The sequence below is a fragment of the Cheilinus undulatus genome, linkage group 5, assembly GCF_018320785.1.
Source record: "Cheilinus undulatus linkage group 5, ASM1832078v1, whole genome shotgun sequence".
Classification (NCBI taxonomy): Eukaryota; Metazoa; Chordata; class Actinopteri; order Labriformes; family Labridae; genus Cheilinus; species Cheilinus undulatus.
The window spans coordinates 44687859-44706702 of NC_054869.1; the positions used below are offsets into that span (position 1 = coordinate 44687859).

The following is an 18844-nucleotide window of genomic DNA, read 5'->3' on the forward strand; positions in this document are numbered from 1 at the left end:
GGATGTTTCATACCTGGAATCCAATAAATGTTTTCCAGTCCAGGAAACAGTTGGCAGCATATTTGACATTTCTGAGCTTCTGTTTAGCATCATTAAAATACTTCTGTGCAGTATGCATGAAAAGAAATTTATTTCACTTTAAATAGTAATAAATTTAATTAAAATTGTAGAAAAAACAGAGCATAAACACTCATGAGCAGTTACAGGTCTACAATAAACTAAAATACCCAAATAAAGAACTGTTCAAATGGAAAAAATCTATGAGACAGGAAGGTGGAGTAAACTCATGAAAAAGACTGGAAACATTATCTAATTCTGCCGTTCTCTACTAGTCTACTGGTATCACCACCATATGATTGACTTTTCATCTCATAATTTTGATTTTTTATTTCAATATTGACTTTTAGCTCATAATTATGACCTTTAATTCTCATAAATTTGACCTTTTATTTCATTATAAGGATTTTTTTTTATCTCATGATGATTTTTTTATCTCATGATGATGCTTTTATATCTCACAATCTTGACTTTTTAATTTTATAATTTTGTCTTTTTATCTTATAATTATGACATTTTACCTCATTATTGTCTTTTTATCTCATAATTGACTTTTTATCTCATAATTGACTTTTTATCTCAAAATTATGACTTTTTTATCTCATTATTGACTTTTTATCTCATAATTGACTTTTATCTCATAATTATGACTTTTTTATCTCATTATTATGACTTTTTATCTCATAATTTTGACTTTTTATCTCATAATTGACTTTTTATCTCATTATTGACTTTTTATCTCATATTTTTTTATTTTTTTGTCTTTTGATCTCTTGATTTTGACTTTTATCTCATAAGTTTGACTTTTTATCTCAAAATTTTTATCTCATAATATGTACTTTACTATCTTATTATGACTTACTATCTCATAATCATGATTTTCTTTCTTATAATTTAGATTTTTATGTCATAGTTTTACTTTTATATCATATTTTTGACTTTTTATCTTATAATAATGATTTTTTTAATCTCATGATTATGACAATTTACCTCATAATTTTTATCTAATAATTTTGACTTTTTATATTATAATTATGATAAAGGATTTTTTTTTCAGGAACTGCCTTACTTTCACATTTCTTCTTTTTTATTTGTTGGAAATGGGCTTCCGTTCATATGTACCATGACTAGCTGGAAAAAAAAAAGTCTGCTGGGACCATCCTCTAAAATTTACAGGAAGCTCACTACAAACAGCTAAAGGTCTAATTTTGGTGTTTTTTTTTATTTTTTTTTAATTTTTTTGCCAATTCACAAGTTTCACATTTTACTTGAACTTGTCCAAAAGATTTCATTGGATAGACTCCAGAATTTTTCCCTTCATTCTCAATAATTGTTGATCTAAAGTTGTGTGATCCATGAAGCCTTTGCCTTAGGGATCAGAATTTGTTTAGTTCGTCACTGGTAGGGAGATTTATTGAGGTATGAAGAAAGACAGGGCTATGGCCAAAATGACCACATTTCTTAAGTGAAAACCATTAAATATTGTCATGACAATCTGCTTTTTTAACAAGGAGGTACATTGGAGGTACACTGCAAAGCATTGTCTCTTAAAGTAAGGACTGTCACAGACACTCAGGGACGTCTGTTCACCCTAGCAGTGACAACAGACCGAGCCAAGATGTAGCACAAATGTACTTGAACACGTGCAGCACATGGGTGCAGCAAAACATGCAGCTAGTCTGAAACAGGCGTAGGCAGGACTCTGTTTATTTGCTCCCAATAATCCACAGCAAAACTCTAGCTACTAGAGCCACATTCAGGACAAAAATATTACAGAAGGGAGGAGTTTTTCAGGCACCTCAGATATCATGAGGAGACCCATGAATAGACTTTCTGTGGACTCACCTCCACAGTCGTACGTAAGTGCAAACAAGGCCAGACTGTTTAAAATGCATCTAGTTTGTATGTAAGAGGAACACAAAGGAGGCTTTAAGGCCACATCTCAATTTCCCAGGAACACCCACCCAAAAGCAGCTCCACGTCCCAGTTTAGGGTCTGGACCCACCAGTTGAGAACCACTAAGGCAGAATAGGCGCTGGACTGTGATTTGTCATTGCATTCCTGTTCTGGTTCTTTAAGAACCTTTATTCGTTTCTCTATTTTTTTAGATCATTCTGACAACAGTGTTTCATGTTTCATATCTAAATGATAAATGATCCAAACAAGTTTTTACCAGATAGTGTCTCATAAAAACAGGAGAATCAAAAATAAATGAGATAGTTATGTCGTAAAAACAGGAGGATTTTTTTTTATTTTCTAGTGAATGCAATATGCCACCGTGGGATAGCATAGCAAATATAGAATTTTTAAGAAGTGTTATGAAATGGAGTTACATATGACCAGGAAGAGATGCCATAATCACAGCGCCTTCGTCTGCATCTTCACCAGCATTAAAGCACCCAGCTGTAATCACGGTAAAAAATCTTTGCCCTTTTACCCATACTGAACCTGATTCTCGGTAATGAGACGCCTCTTCTGGTGTGAAGCTGCAGAACAGGCCCGGGATGCTCCGGTGGAGGAACGAGGAAGACACATATTTCTTGATCATGCATCAAAATTCCTGGCAGGAGGACACATGGGCGTCTCCGGGGCTCTAGCCTATAAAAACAGCACACCGGCGTGAGGAGGCAGTGACAGCAGCTGGATGCTCATGCTCACACTGATGCTGCAGTTCATCAGAGCTCAGAGAATAACCTCGGGTCTCCTTTTCTTATTTTAAACTTTTTAACTTGATATTTTAGTTATCGTCGGAACGATTTCTCCCGTTATTATCCTAGATCGGTTCTGACAACCGAACATTGTCGTATTTTTTTCTTTGACTCCGTGACCGGCGCATTTTTAGACCTGAGGACTTCGGTCTTTAACTGCAAAGATGAGGTGGTTTCTGTGCCTGCTGGTAGCAGCCTTCTACCTGATGCACCTGGATGCACGTGAGTAGCACGCTTCCTTTAGCAGCTACTAGCTTGATGTGCTTTTGTTATTATGTTACAGAAAGAAAGAATGGATGAATGAACTGAATATACTGATATTTCAAAGGGATCTGTGAGATTATATTCTGTTTAGTTAATTTAAGATTCAAAGTCTTATCGTCATTGTGCAAAATAACAGTTCAGCCAATCATACCAATGACTGCAAAGTGCGAAAAGGTTTAAAAATATTACAGTCCTTATAAACTTTAAAAAGTTTTAAAATTTGTGTAAAACAGTATTTAGGTCCTGACTGTGTACTCTGATTGGACAAGCAGCATTTCGAAGGCTCATCATAAGAGAAAAAAAACACCGTATAAAACCTAATTTAAATATAAAACACTGAAAGATATTATAAAAGAGAACATCATCACAGAAAAAGAAAAATAATATAGAAATAAAAACGAACAGGTAAGTGCTGGATTAAGATGTCAGAGGCTGCATCATATTACTTTTCTTTATTCATTATTTATTTACTGTGCAGAACTTTAAGGCATGTTCTGGCCGAGGTAAGGCGTGAAGTTTGACACAACCCTTTGTGCTGTCAGTGAATGTTCTTGTGAATTACCAGGGTCATAGGAAAATGGTCGATTGAAAAAAAATAATCAAGTCCACACTTTTAGGGCGGAGTAAAGGGTGGATGTGGCACTGTACGGAACCACCCCAAGGGATGTCCTAAGAGTCCAAAAACCACTGGCAGTCTCTGAATGTATTACAAGGGTTGAAATGGCCTGCACAATAGAGATGCTGTCGAGCAAGATCTTGGCTGCTGAGCGAAACATTGTGTGTCAATGTGCCTCTCTGCTGGGTTGTGACACTTGATGAATCTTGATGAATCCTTAGTGCCCTACATGCCTTCTCCAGGACTTCTACATTTCTATTTCAGTGATTATAAACAGGGAAAACTTTTTTTTAAATATTATTTTACAAAATTTAGAACATATTACTGTAAGGTTACTTTTATTTTTACAGTGCCCGTTGGCTGTGAGAGCCACTCTCACAGACCATTCATATGAGATGTCTAATCTCTGAATGGAAGTGCCATTATTTACCAGTACAGCATATTTTAAGTTTTAGGTTATTTATTTTTTTTATTCTACTTTATTCATAAACATAGTCAGGCAGTTACAACCATTAAATAACAACAATGTAAACATGAATAGATAAGCAAAATTCTTGGTATGCTAACAGATGTTTAATCCGGTTTTGTTTTAAAAGTTTTAGCTGGTATCTGTAGTCGGAAGTCTGGTATGACCAGCATGCTCCTGTTTCATACTTTAAAACTATTGACATTTTACTGCAATTTGCTGCTCCTATTAGTGTCGTATAAAAACTATATCACAGGTTAAGATCTGGAATGTTTTAAAGAAATGTTCTTATGTTACTGGAAACATCACATATAAATTTACATATAAAGCATCATTCATCATATTGAATCAGAAAGTGATCCAAATATTTGCTTGTCTTCCAGAGTCCGCTCTGAGCAGGAGTGAGATCCAGCGTGTTGTTGCCTTGGCAAAGGAGAAAGTGGATGCAGACTATAGTTATTCCCGGAGAGTGTGAGTGTTTAATGCTTTCTTTTCTGTGAGCTTAAGGAGAGGAAGAAAAGGAGCATAGGATGGATTTGCAAAGTGCAAATATTCACGGACGAATGCTCTCCACCCATCACAGGTCCCTGGACCGTGTTCGCCGGAACACAGCAAAACCAGCGGATATCTTACGTCTGCTGAAACAGCCAGCAGGTCGAGCACGTATAGCCGTGCGTGCAGCTGACTATTTTGAACAGGCGGTAAAGATGATGCAGGGTAACGCTGGAAGACGCCGGAGGAGGTCGATAAATGCAACTGGTGTGTACAGCGCCTCTGAAATTCAGTTTACAAATATCTCTGTAACAGCTGAGTTAATTTTTATTTTTATTTTTTAAATTTATAAGACGAAATCACTGAAGACCAACTGAAGGTGATCTCTGAGCTGACTGGCTGTGCTGCACGCTCTCGCCCCCCCCAGTGCATGAAACAATTAGACATGTTCCGCACGGCAGACAACTCCTGCAACAACAGGTGTGTTTGCAAATCAGTGGCATCTTATACCTGTCAAAACACTTTGAAATGTTTTTATTTTATTTTATTATAAAGGTATGACTTTACCTGAAAAACCTGGTTGGAGATCTATACTCTAACATTGTTATTGCCAGTAAGGAAAGTTCATATTTATCTTGAGTATCTCGTCTAAGGCTGAACACCAGTACTAGCAGTATTTAGCCCTTTTACAGTGGCGACATGAACCTTCCCTATTAAAGGACAGGACTGTCAAGCAGACCAGACTCATGTTGACATCTCTGCTGAAGCTGCGCTGGGGTCGGAAAGGGTTAGAAGCAAGAAGAGGAGAGGGACAAGAGAAACAATAAAACAACAAATGAAAGACAAATTTATTGCAGTTGTGACCATAAACTTATCTCCCATTTTGAAGGAATTTGCTTTAACGTCACTGATGATGGTAGAAATATATGAAGAAACAGCAATAACAGCTATGATTGATAGACAGAACTATGCGGTATTAGCATTAGCAGCTAAGGTGATAAAGAGATAGAGACAACTGTTACTAATAAATATGGCAGTATAATAATATTGCTCTTTGATTCAATTAAACTGTTCTAGCAGTGATAATAGAAGTAAGAATGATTTCAATAGATGAAGTATCCAACACTATAATCAAGGCTTCCCATGAGGGGAGATAAAGGGGCGGGGCCCAGCCAAATGGGGAGTCCACAGAGGTCAGCAAAATCATGGTCCGTTGAAAAGTTAATCTGTGATATCCATATTTTAGTTCTAACCTGAATAATAACCACTCTTATCAAAGCAACAAGACAAACATTTTTTTTTACTATTTAGTTATTTTGTAGTACAGTATAGCCTTTTTAATATAAGCCCCTTTTCTTTAAAACAAGATTGACTTTTCATAATCGTAATGTGCATGGGCACACTGATATAGACAATTAGGAGGGTAATGTCGGACTTCATGGCTAAGCTGATGTGAATAAACATCAGGATGCCAAATAACGAAGCAAAAGGAACTGAAATAACTAAGGAAAAATTAATCTGATAATTACAAAAAGAGGCAAAAAAAAGCAGAAAATTGGCAAAAAGTGATAAAAAAAATTTGTGGAAAAGAAGCCATAGAGAGTCAAAAATTGGTTAACATGGCAAAATTGGATAGCAGTGGCAAGAGTAAGGCAAAAAGGCCAAAAATGGGCATGAAAAAAGTGAAAAGCTGCTTAAAAGTGGCAACAATGAGTTGCAGAGGCAAGAATATGGAAAACATGGCAAAAAAGGTTAAAACTGGCAAAAAATGTCACAAAAATATGAGTCTCAAGTAATTAAATGGTTAAAGAGAAGCAAAAATAGGTTAAAAGAGGCAAGAATTGGATTAAAGAGGCAAAAATTAGTCAAAAGTTAAAGAACTTTTGTAAAGACAGGCAGAAAGAATCATGACAAAGGTTCATAAAGTGGCTTGAATAAGAAATTTGAACATCAAAACTCAATTATAATTTGATACACTTTCTTTCAGCTCCAAAATGAGGGAACTGTCAGTCAGGACTCTAGCATGTCAAATCACAAATTCAATGTTGAAAAGAAAAAAGGCAATTCAATACTTTCCTAAATCATTCAGCCGTAGTAGCTACTCAGCACTTAAAGACAGCTTTAAATTAAATATTTTGTACCTTTACTTGAGCAGATTAATAGATCAGTACTTCTACTTAAGTTAGTTTAACCGAAGTAACTGTACTTTTACTAGAGTACTATAGTTGTGCACTTTTTCCACCCCTGCTTACTAATCAGAGAACGGGGCTTGACTAAGGGTCACTTCCATTCTGTCTGTATGACTTTTGCAGGAACATGACCATCATGTAAACATCAAATCTTGAATTTGCCATTTGAAAAACACTGAGATTAGAGGAAAGTACAATAATTCATTCATTGTGTCACACAGGGAAAACCCACGATGGGGATCCTCCAACACACCTTTCGCACGCTGGTTACCTTCAGAGTACCAGGACGGTGAATCTTTTCCTAAAGGATGGGACCCTGACAGGAAAGTCAACGGTTATCTTCTTCCCATGGTAATACACAAAAGACAATCTTGTCTTTTCTCACTCCAAATTACAATGAATCAACCACTGACAAATGTAACATTTTTCTCCAGGTTAGAGAGGTGTCCAACCAGATTTTGAAAACAAGAAACTCTGACGTGGTGGATGATCCACTCTACACTCACCTGTTGACCATCTTTGGTCAGTGGACAGACCATGACCTGACCTTTACTCCTCACTCTCCCGTCATCCGCTCCTTCAGTAACGGCATCGACTGTGATAAGAGCTGTGATCGCACTGAGCCCTGCTTCCCCATTATGGTGAGGCTCTTTGTATGTTAAGAAAAAGACTTGGATTTACCTAAAGCAAATCCAAGTCACTCAATCCAAAGTGACATAAAAACAGTTTTCAATGAAAAATAGGGGATTTTTAAAATGTGATTTAAAAACGTGATTAATTTTGATTAACAACCCAAACTCTGAGATTAACGCAATTAAAAAATGCTATTGTTTGATGCCTTTGTTAATACTTACCATCTTTTAACTATCATTAATCATTAGTTGGTCCTCTCTAACCATGAATATAAATTCTATATTGATGATAAACATTTGATATCCAACCTTTGCCCTTGCTCTAACCACAACCATACCCCTCACTAATGCTTATTAATTCATCAATAGCATATTCATAGCTGTATTTTCAACTAACATAAAACATATGTGTGCACAAAAAGAGAGGACAGGTTATTTAAAGCTAGGTAAAATTTGAACCATAAATAGTAGCAACTTTTTCCCCCACTGGAAGCCTGCCATTTCGCCATTCTAATGAGGCTACACATGCCTATGTAGCTCTGATGGTGGCTTATCCAACAAGTCTGGAAATGAGTGACTTTCCAGGGGTCTTTAAAGGTTAAATCCACTGCAGTAAGTTGAGCATGTTTTATCCGTTTTCATACCCCTTTTTCGATTGTATCTGCGGCTAGCTTTAGCATTAGCCACCATAATGTTGAGGGAAGGGGGAGGGCCCTCCAAGGTGCTATCCGCCTGGGGCCTCCAGAGTGTCTAGAAACACCCCTGTACAGAATGGCTGCTACTGGTGTAGCAATTAGCTCATATGGACCTGTTGTAAAGCATCAGATTAATCAGAGCTTGGCCAGCTTCTTTTTTTTTTTAACAAAACAAAAGTGAAAAGTGACACCTAAACTCTGAAGATGTTTTTGCTCGTCTGCCGATTTGCTTCAGCATAAATTTTACCCACCAAGAAGCTCATGTAGTATGGCTGCGCTAGCCGTTAGAGCTCAAGTTAGTACTAGAGCTGTCTACTACCTCAATCTGTCTTGTTGCTCTGATTGGCCTGTATAATTGTGACAAACAGATTATTCATCCAGTCACCTTCCAAGAATTTTTTAAAAAGAGTCCTGCCCTTCTCTTTTTTTCATGGGAGATTTCCCAGATGGATTTGAAATATATATCTGTGCAATTTAAACATGAAACAATCTATCTGGGGTGTCAACTTAGGTAAAACTCAGGTTGAATGGTTAAGAAATGATGACTTAAATGCACATTATGTAACTTCTGCCACCAGGAGGCACTCTATCAAAAATAACAGCACAATGGGGCACAGATGGCCAAGTGGTTGGGTTGCTCCCCATGTGGGGTAGAAGCATGTAGATGGCCCAGGTGCAGCTCCTTTACCTGTGCCCGACTCAATCTACTGTCCTCTTCAAATAAAGGCGTAAAATGCCTAAAACATATTTAAAAAATAGACCATCTGGCTGTCTGTACAATGTTTTAAGAGAACAGCAAACCAACATCTTAGTTTCATTGATACATTTCTCATAATGAGGGTAAAAAGCTGTTAAATGTTCACTTCCTGGTGCACACTGCAAGCTACTCGCAAAGCATTATGGGATCTCTCACAGCACAGGCCAGAGAGGGCAACTTTAACAGCTTTTCTCCCTCATTATGAGAAATTCATCCATGGAAACCAAAATGCCACAGAGTTTTTATTTCAGTTTTTGTAAATATGTTGGAAATATAGTTTGAAAATTACTATTATATGGATTGATGTTAATACAGAAGTGGCATGATTGAACCATTCTAACCAATGTAGTAGGGGTGGGATTAGATAGTCTGTACTTTTTCAGCTCTTTTTTGTATAGGCTATCAAATTCATTAAGAGTTAGAGTTTTTTTTACTCTTTTGACCCTTTATTATTTATTGTGTGTTATTCTCTTAAGTTGTATGATCATTTTTCCTTTTTTCCCTTTTTAAATGTTTGAAATAAACTATTTAATTCAACTCAGTTGGTATTAACCAATGCTGTACTAATGCCATACAAGTGCTTGATAGTTTTTAGTTATGAATGTATTCCCACTTCTTTTTATGCAAACAGTTTCCCTACGACGACCACCGCTCAGACTCAGAGATGTGCATCCCCTTCTTCCGTTCTGCAGCAGCCTGTGGTTCCGGAAACACCGGCCATTTTTTTGGTGCAAGCACAATCCGCCGGCAGATAAACACTCTGACATCTTTCATCGATGTAGGCCAGGTGTACGGTTCAGATGATACCAAGGCAATGTACCTCAGAGACCTCTCCACAGAGGAGGGGCTGCTGAGGGTCAACACAGAATACGACGACAATGGCCGAGAGCTCCTGCCATTCACCAACATGGGTGCAAACATGTGTGCCACTCGAGCCAAGATCACCAATGACAGCAATGCAGAGGAGGTTCCATGTTTTCTAGCTGGTGAGATGTCATTACAAAAGCAAACGCTGGCAAACAATCTGTAAAAAAAGACAAATTTCAGCATCAAAGATGGAACCTAACACTTTTTCCTCATTTGGTGACTTTTAAGGTGATGAGCGTACAAATGAGAACATTGGTCTGACGTCTTTGCACACACTTTTGATGCGTGAGCACAACCGCCTGGCTCGTGCTTTGGCCAAACTCAATCCTCACTGGACGGGGGAGAGGCTCTATCAGGAGGCACGCAAAATTATGGGGGCATACTTCCAGGTGAGAGAGAAACTTAGCTGCATGGACTCTTGGAACATCTTGTTAATAAACATTGAATAGTACTAACGTCGCTCAACTCACTCTGTTTCTTTCTTTTATTTGTCTGTCAGATTTTCACTTTCAGAGATTACTTGGGCCTAATCGTCGGTCCAAATGTAACGGCTCACAAGCTGTCAGCATACCCTGGTTACGATGAGACTATCGACCCTAGCATCTCCAATGTCTTTGCCACAGCTGCCTACAGATTCGGTCATACGATGGTGCAGCCATTCATGTTCCGTCTGAATGAGAAATATGAAGAGCATCCTGAATACCCAAGCCCACTGCTGCACAGAGCTTTCTTCACACCATGGAGGGTCATCTTTGAAGGTAAGACGAAAAAGTGCTGTTGTATAAATCTCTTTCATACCACACAGGTCAACAGGACCATTAGATTCAAAGAAAGCAAGCAAGCATCAATCAAAGTTAAATACTTTTTACTCATCAGGTGGTTTGGACCCTATCCTGAGAGGCCTGGTTGGTCGTCAGGCAAAGATGAATGAGCAGGATGGGATGATGCACGATGAACTGAGGGACCTGCTGTTTAAGTTCTCTAGTGAGCTGGCCCTCGACCTTGGTGCTCTCAACATGCAGCGAGGAAGAGACCATGGACTCCCAGGTAGTTATTGCTGTATTTGAGTTTGGTTTTCACCAATGAAGACTGTGGATCCTTGGTCATACTGAATATTTCAAAACCAAGAGCTGTTGATTGATGACAAGCAGGCAGAAATACAAAATTAATCATTATGTTATAATAAGGACATGAAACTTGCGATGCATAACCTTAAATAAACAAGCAACAGTGGTACTGTGGAGGATGAATGTTCTTTTGGAGGGCCGATTGGCCTTTCTGTTGTATAAAAGCTAGGCTTCCAAGCCAGTGGCCAGTGGGTCAAAATAGGGATAAAGATCATTAAGCCCACTTTCCTGCTCTTCCTATGTCGATCAGGAAAGCATGAGGCAGGGAGAGAAGCAGCAAAAAAAACCCAGAGCAGGGCAGGCATCAGAGACCGCTGAATGAAACTGATTGAGTCAGAAGCAGAATGGAGGAGGAGCTGGAGTGGAGGAGGCTTGCAAAAGTCAGTTTGTGGAGAGAGTGCCAAAGCGTATCTAGCAAGAGCAGTTTAAATAAGGCAGCATGAGAGCTATTAGCCAAAAGAGTGACTACTGCAAATCAGCTGGCTGTCAGCTGATTTGCAGTAGTAGATGCATGTATTACAGACATGCAGTGTTAATTTTGGCAGTTCTTTAAATTTGAATTTTAACTGACCAAGATTTTTAGTCCAAGCTTCAGTTAAGCTTTAGTCAACAAAAACTAAAATAAATGTTTCAATCCAATTTTAGTCGATAAAAAAGTTCTTACATCTTAATCTATTGAAATTTTGTGTTTTAGTTGATGATGTTAACACTGCTGAACATGCAGATTTTTTTAAAGATCATCTGTCTGTTAATAATGGCTACAGCCTGCATTGCTCTTTCTCTCTCTTCAGTGGTAAACTGAGCATTAAAAACAGCTGATCTGATACTTTGTGTCCATCTTTAGGCTATAACAAATGGCGGGAGTTTTGTGGCCTGTCCCAGCCCAAAAATTTAAAAGAGCTGGCTGACGTTATGCAAAACAGAGAACTTGCCAGAAAGTTCCTGGAGCTTTATGGCACAGCCGACAACATTGATGTGTGGCTGGGAGGAGCCGCTGAGCCGGTTGTGGAAAAGGGGAGAGTCGGACCACTGTTCGCCTGCCTGATTGCCACCCAGTTCCAGAGGATTCGCCAAGGAGACCGGTAAGCAGACAGGAGCCCCCTTAGCTCTTCAAGACATGTTGCTCCTAAAGGGGGATTTTTCCTGATGGATTTGAAGGTCTTTTTAAGAGGGCAAAGACAAAACAAGCTGTCAAAGCCACAGTGTTGTGTTCCAGTTATGACTGTTAGTTAATCACAATGAGATTGATATCACAAATTAACACATCAAATTTATTAAACAGGGAGAGACTTTGTCCTTTTAGGCACACCAAAGTTAAACTGCTGTAGAATCACAGAAGCAGAATAAAACCTACCATAGTGTCTCCCTGCTCTTACAGGTATTTAAAGAAGGAACACAACTGCTCTCATGAGCATTTCTTTTAATTTAATCCCTAGCTACGTAAACAAGTCAAAAATAAATGTATATCAAACATTTACCACTTTAGCTTTAGTTTTCATGTACTTTTCTATCCATAGCAACTTCTTTTTCTTTCATGGTTAAGCTACAGTAATATCTAACTTCTGATTAACCAAAAGTTCACCGTAATCAACCAGAGGCCTAAAAGTGGCAGCAACAAGTCTATTTTATTGCAGCAAATGAAAAACTAGACTTATTTTTGAAGTAAAAGCACAGCCGCAACTTAAACTTCTTTAAAACTAATTCAACATGAAAATTAAAAGACAGAGAATCAAAAACCCAAGGTATTTAAAAGAAGACACAGATTTAGTCCCATCAGTGGGAGATGTGGTAATGGTAGGCAGGTAAAGTGGCCTTTTCTACATGAAAATGTGTTTGATTTTGTCAGGATTCAAAACCAATTTTAGCTCACACAAAATGCCCTGTACACAATCAAAGCTTCCTGTAAGCAACAGAGAGCCTCATAACATTCACTTTGACTTTCAAAGACTTTAAACATGATCAAACCTTCCTCTTTCAGGTTCTGGTGGGAGAATGAGAAAGTCTTCACTTATGACCAAAAGAAGTCACTGAGGGAAGCATCACTGGCCAGAATAATTTGTGACAACACTGGAATCACTGAAGTGCCAGCACATCCTTTCCTGTACCGCCCTCGAGGAGACGGCTACACCCAGTGTGATGACATACCTGCCCTTGACCTCGATCCATGGGAGGAGGAAATGGGTGAGCTCTTACCCTGAAATACCCTCTGATTACTTTTCTGACAACCATCAGAGCAAGCTTAGGAGTATTCTGGAGACACTGATCTCTTCCTCTTTTTTTAGAATCATACTCAGAAGACGAGTCGGAAGACGACTCCGAGGATCCAGAACGTCCAGGCAGATCAGGTGATTCAACGAGTCCTGTTCTGCTATCAATAAGACTCTACACTAATGACAGACTTAAAGTAGCTTTAAGCAACATGGCCTCTGATGAGTTGCTGTCTGATGCATTCTGCTGGTTATGTCAGACTTAGAGAAAATTTCCATCTTACCTCAGACAATGCACTCTCTCTTGTTGTAGCTTATAATGAGAATATGACTGAAGAGCAGCATATTTTTAGGATTTGATACTTTTTTATTGCTGTCAATTATTGAAATAAATAATAGTTTATCGTTTTCAAACTTCAGTAAGTATTAAAAAAACCTCTAAGGGCATGTTGCTTTAAAGCTTCATGCTGTTGATTTGCACAGCGTTTCTGTGCAAATATTTTATCAAAGTTTTGATTAGAATAACAAAATTTGATCATTGCTATCACAAAAATCAAGGTTCTGCAGATTCTTAAAGTCCCTGTACAGTGCTCCAAAAAACTGTATTTTAGGTTTGTTGCATGAAAGGACACTGTTATGAACCACCAGGCCACCAAGTTCATAAAATTAAACATCAAAATCATAAAAAAATGAGGCTGCTCTAGGATGATGTGGGCATGCCAGTTGATTGAGCCAAAGCCACGCCCACTCCTGAGAAATACGATCCCCTCATATTTTTAAGAGGATTCTGATCAGAGCGCAGCTGCCTGGCCCTGCGCCAGAGCAGAGAGACGGACGTTGGGGGAGTCAATTTACTGTTTTCTGGTACAAATCTCTCTGTTATGATACTTTAAATGACCTGTAGGCCACCTTAGCTGATAGATTTAGAAAAATTACCTCACAATGAACAATGACACAGCATGTTGCTATCTGTCAGCTAACAACAGACTGTATAGAGATGAAATGCTCAGTGATTTTATTTCGCTGTAGCGCTAGGGTGCGGGGTAATTCTCCATCAAGACCAGTGATGCCGTGGGCTCAGATATCTGCCCTGTTCAAATAAAAGCAAGCCAGCAATGAGGTTAACAACTTTCTAACAGTCTGAAGTCACTACAATGATAATAATAATAATAAGAAGAAGAAGAAGAAGAAGAAGAAGAAGAAGAAGAATCTTTATTTGTATAGCACCTTTAAAAACAAAGGTTTACAAAGTGCTTTGACAATAAGCAGAATCACAATTACAAAGCATCAAACACAAACAGCAAAACATCTCAAGAAAGACAAAACCCTAACAACAGAAGGACCTATGAAAAACTCAGCCAGCAATGTAACTCCAACATCATAAAATACATTCTACACACGAAAATGATGTCAAATTAGAAAGACATCATAAAAACCCAGATATGTAAGATTCTGTGAAGATACTATGTGGTGTACTGATTCATTAGAGCCATTAAATGAGCCAGAAATCATCAAATGTAGAGATTCATGACTAGAAAATAACTTCGTCCGCTAACATTTGACTTTTCATAAACACTGCATTAAATCTGAAAGTCTAAAAAACCCTAACCCTAACCCTGCACAAAAGATGGTATTGATGTTTCTCAGTTCTGGTCTTAAAAAGATCTTAACGAGTCTGGAATTAGATTTTTTAAAGAGTGTAGGAACTGAAAAAACATTTCAAATTTACTCAAAGTTGTGTCCTTTATTAGCCTGTTTGCGCCTTCCTGTGAACTTTTAAATACTTTTTGAAGTCTGAATCAGACAGCCAATCAGAGAAAGCTTGGATGTGACTAACCAAACACAGTGGCCATGTCCAAACTCAAACATTCAGCCTTTACAAATGTAATTTCTAGACTCACTGTGCCACAGTTCTAATGTTTCCTACTGTACTGCACTGAAAAGGTTTTGAGATGGCACTGATGTCTTTTTCTTTTTAACAGGACAAAAAGGGCGTGGTCGCAGAGGACAAAGAGGGCCTCGAGGTCCTAAGGGTATGGCAGGCCCGCCAGGCCCTCAAGGACCCCCCGGCCCAGCGGGACCACCAGGAAACACTCATCACATTGCTTTCTCTGTGCGACTTGGCAACGACCGCCCCCAGCCTGGAAAGCCGATCGCTTTCCATGACGTCATTTACAACGAGCAGGACAGTTACGACATCAAAACGGGGTACTTCACCTGCGCTGAGCCCGGTGTTTATATGTTCACGTTCTCCTGTACCATCAGTCAGCTAGCAGCCAACGTGGATCTGATGCACAACGGAAAACTGCTCCTGCACTCATACACCACCTATGACAGGGGTTCCTCCACTGCCAGTGGCACCGTGTTTGTGCGTCTAAGTAAGGGAGACACAGTGTGCCTGACAGTCCAGCACGGTGCAAACGGTCTCACCAAAGACAGCATCTTCTCAGGAACTTACCTCTTCGATTAGAACTGGACCTTTCCAAATACAGCTGTTGAACCCATGAGATCATCATAGTGCTGTTATAAGCCTGTTGCTCCAGCTATGTGCAACATTTTACTCGTCCTGAATTAGGCCGTACACACACCTGATACAACCTCATACGGATTTTTGTTCGAATCTACACCTCTTTAATGCAGCATTGAGTGAAATAAATCCAGTCTCAATCACCAATCTGGATTGTGTATATAAGCATCAGGCAAGTCTGAACATTCAGGGTTATTTTTTTTTTAATCTTTGTCAGCCTTCTGCCTCTTCAGGCACTCTAAATACTCCAATATGAAGTCTCAGGTTGATTATTGCTGTGAGTTTTGTGAAGCCATCTTTGTATAAAGCTATGAAACTAATGGGAAAGTTCCCCCTGATTGATGCCAGACAAATATCTTGCCTTTTTTGAATGGATTTTTCTAAAATGTGCACAATATTCAAACCTATGATTGTATTAAAGCTTTGTTTTAAATGAAGGGGTGTCCAAACTTAACCTACTGTTGTAGTGTGAAAGAAGGGCATAATCTAATATACCTAACTACTGAAAACAATGTGAAATACATAGGGATTCCTGTTTAAATCTGTGTATCATCATTTTGATTTTTATATTAATAATATTTATATATTTTCTATTGAGTGAATCACTTTTTGAAATCATCTTTTCTTCTTTTTTTTTCTGAAAACTATGCACTACTGTAAAGCAGTTACAGCCTAACTACTAAATGAATGTAATCTTGAAATAAGCTGCAATGAAGAGAGCTTTGATTATTAAAATGTTGTTTTTAAATCTTTGTTTGTCCGGAGATGAAGTGTAAGACTTAAAGTTTGGCTATAATAAATGATTTTGTAAATATTAAACCCTGCCTGTGGAGATTTGATTGCAAACCCTGGAAACATTGACGGATGGTGTTTCTAATCACACCAGCAGAGGGCGCCGAGATACAGCAGAGAACAGCACTAGCATAGGTGTCCTCTTCAGGCTCTTAGGGTTTTCCTGCCTGAGAATAAAAAGAAAAGACCTGTTTCCTCCATTTGTTTTCCACCAATCAGGATATTAATGCATATTAACATCAAACCTGGTGAAGGACAGCATGGCAGTGCTTGAAATATTTAGCTGTATTATTTTGATTGCCCATAGGGACTGATCTCATTGTTAATGCTTAAAGTTAATTACTTTTTGAAAGAAAATCCAAATACTAATACACTCATGTTCTTTGGACTAAAAAATGTAATTTTTTTTTAGTTAATTTGAAAATCTGGATCCCAAATTGCCTGTCAAAACCAAATCATGCCCTGGTATACAAATCTAGTTGACAAAGCCTGACTTACAAAGTGAATAGACAGAGAAAGGCAGGATGTTTATGGATAATTGCAGAGGCTCAGGGCAGTACAGGTATGATGGACTTTTTCAGCATTTTTCTAAGATTTTTAGGTTCTTCACTGCCTACAGGAGTAACATTGTTGTTATGCAGATGTAACCTTTACTGTTATCTGATCCATGAGTGTCCAAACCCTAACCCTAGGGCCAAATGAGGCCCAAAGTCTGTTTTTAATTTGCTCGGTAATCCCCAATTAAACCACCAAGCCTGTGCTTGGCTGTTTAGTACTTCTTAGTTTTGACACTGCTGCTCCTGGGGTAAATTTTTAAACAAGCATTTTTATTAAAAGAATGATTTGACATGTTTCTTTTATGTGTAAAAAGAACAGGGTAAACACTATACATATTGATGATTAAAACAGTGATGGATACTGCCCTGATGAATAAAAGCAGGTAGCAGATATAATATGAATCATGCTCCTGTGCTCTGCTATCTTCTTTGTTTCTGGGTCTGATTTATAGAGCATGTTGCTCTCATCATCTTCAAGCACCACCACAGTTTGCTCTTGTTGATGCAATTTTGGAGTGTTTTGCGCCTACTCATTCTGTAAAGCATTTATGAGGTCAGCCACTGATGTTGGACAAGAAGTCCTGGCTCACAATCTCCATTCCAGTCCATCCCAAAGGTCCTGAGTGAGGTCAAGGTCTGGGTTCTGTGTGGACCAGTCAAGTTCTTCCACACCAAACTCATCAAAATATGTCTCTATAGTCCTTGCTTTGTGCACTGAGGCACAGTCATGCTGGAATAGAAAACAGCCTTTCCCAAACTGTTGCCACACAGTCGGAAGCATAGCATTGTCCAAAATGTCTCAGGTCGTTTTCACACCTGATAGTCCGAGGGACTCGGTCCATTTCGGAATGGAAATTGCAACAATGTTGCACTTTCCTTTGGTTTGGTTTGCATTCATACTGCTCTTTGTGAAACGGACCAAACCGTCTGAACACCTACAACATCTGCCCACTAGGGGTGCTGTCATCACAAACAAACAGCGACCAAGAAGAAGAGCCGGCATAGAAGAAGACGAAGTGGGGAAATCCAGCTCCTCCCACCGGTCTTTTTTCCACATTACAATGAAAAAAACACAGAATTTACGCTGTCTTGGGGTTTCTGCTCTTGCATTGGGGCATAAGGAGCAGCCAGCGAGATGGTGAGCTGTCCAACATGTCGTTCTTTACACGAGACAAATAAATAAGCACGGACTACGATGTGTTGCTATGGATACACAGACGCCAAGTGAGGAACAGACATGTATTTGAGTGTATTAGATCACATATAAATCCTTATCTCATTACGTTTTATGCCACTTCCTGTCTTTGGTTCACAAGTTGCTCCGCTTTGCTTTCACACCTCAAACAAACTGCACCAGGGTTTGGTTGGAAGTGGACCAAGACCCCCTGTTTTCAAGCAGACCAGAGTCCACTTGTTTAGTCCACAACAGAGTTTGTGTGAGCTTTCACACCACTCCAAACGAACCGAACTATCCGGGAAAAACAGACCAGAGTTCGTTTAAAGCGGACTAAACCGCTCTGGTGTGAATGCGCCCTTAGTTTCTGAAGCATTACAATTGCCCAGCACTGGAGATGAGCCAGTGAAAAACAGCTCCATTATCCCTCCTCCACCAAACTTCATGGTTGGCACAGTGCAGTCAGGCAGATAATATTCTCCCGGCATCCTCCAAACCCAGACTTGTCCATCTGACTGCCAAACAGAGAAGGGGGATTTGTCATTCGACATAACAGGTTTCCACTGCTCCACAGTCCAGTGTCGGTGTGCTTCACACCACTCCATCCAATGCTTGGCATTGGACTTCATAATGTGAGGCATGCATACAGCTGCTCAGCTATGGAAATCCATTCCATGAGGGTCCAACCAGGTCTGGTTGAAACACATGAATTAAATC

At 39.0% G+C, this 18844-nt stretch overlaps 1 protein-coding gene across 1 annotated transcript; it reads left to right on the forward strand.

Annotated features, from left to right (window-relative positions):
• Positions 1–2929: 2929 nt before the first annotated feature.
• On the forward strand, positions 2930–16358 carry LOC121510030 (eosinophil peroxidase-like). Its single transcript, XM_041787905.1, has 13 exons — positions 2930–2987; positions 4495–4582; positions 4695–4870; positions 4957–5083; positions 7014–7143; positions 7227–7433; positions 9508–9862; positions 9972–10132; positions 10243–10501; positions 10620–10790; positions 11715–11952; positions 12849–13051; positions 15060–16358. Exons 1-13 carry the CDS (start codon positions 2930–2932, stop codon positions 15545–15547), a joined length of 2661 nt encoding a protein of 886 aa, XP_041643839.1. The 3' UTR covers positions 15548–16358.
• Positions 16359–18844: the final 2486 nt, after the last annotated feature.

Excerpts from the sequence above, each read along its gene's own strand:
- LOC121510030 (XM_041787905.1), top strand. The coding sequence starts at position 2,930 with ATGAGGTGGTTTCTGTGCCTGCTGGTAGCAGCCTTCTACCTGATGCAC. Across the intron at positions 11,953-12,848 it reads AGGATTCGCCAAGGAGACCG|GTTCTGGTGGGAGAATGAGA; the intron begins GTAAGCAGACAG and ends TTCCTCTTTCAG. Across the intron at positions 13,052-15,059 it reads TCCATGGGAGGAGGAAATGG|GACAAAAAGGGCGTGGTCGC; the intron begins GTGAGCTCTTAC and ends TCTTTTTAACAG.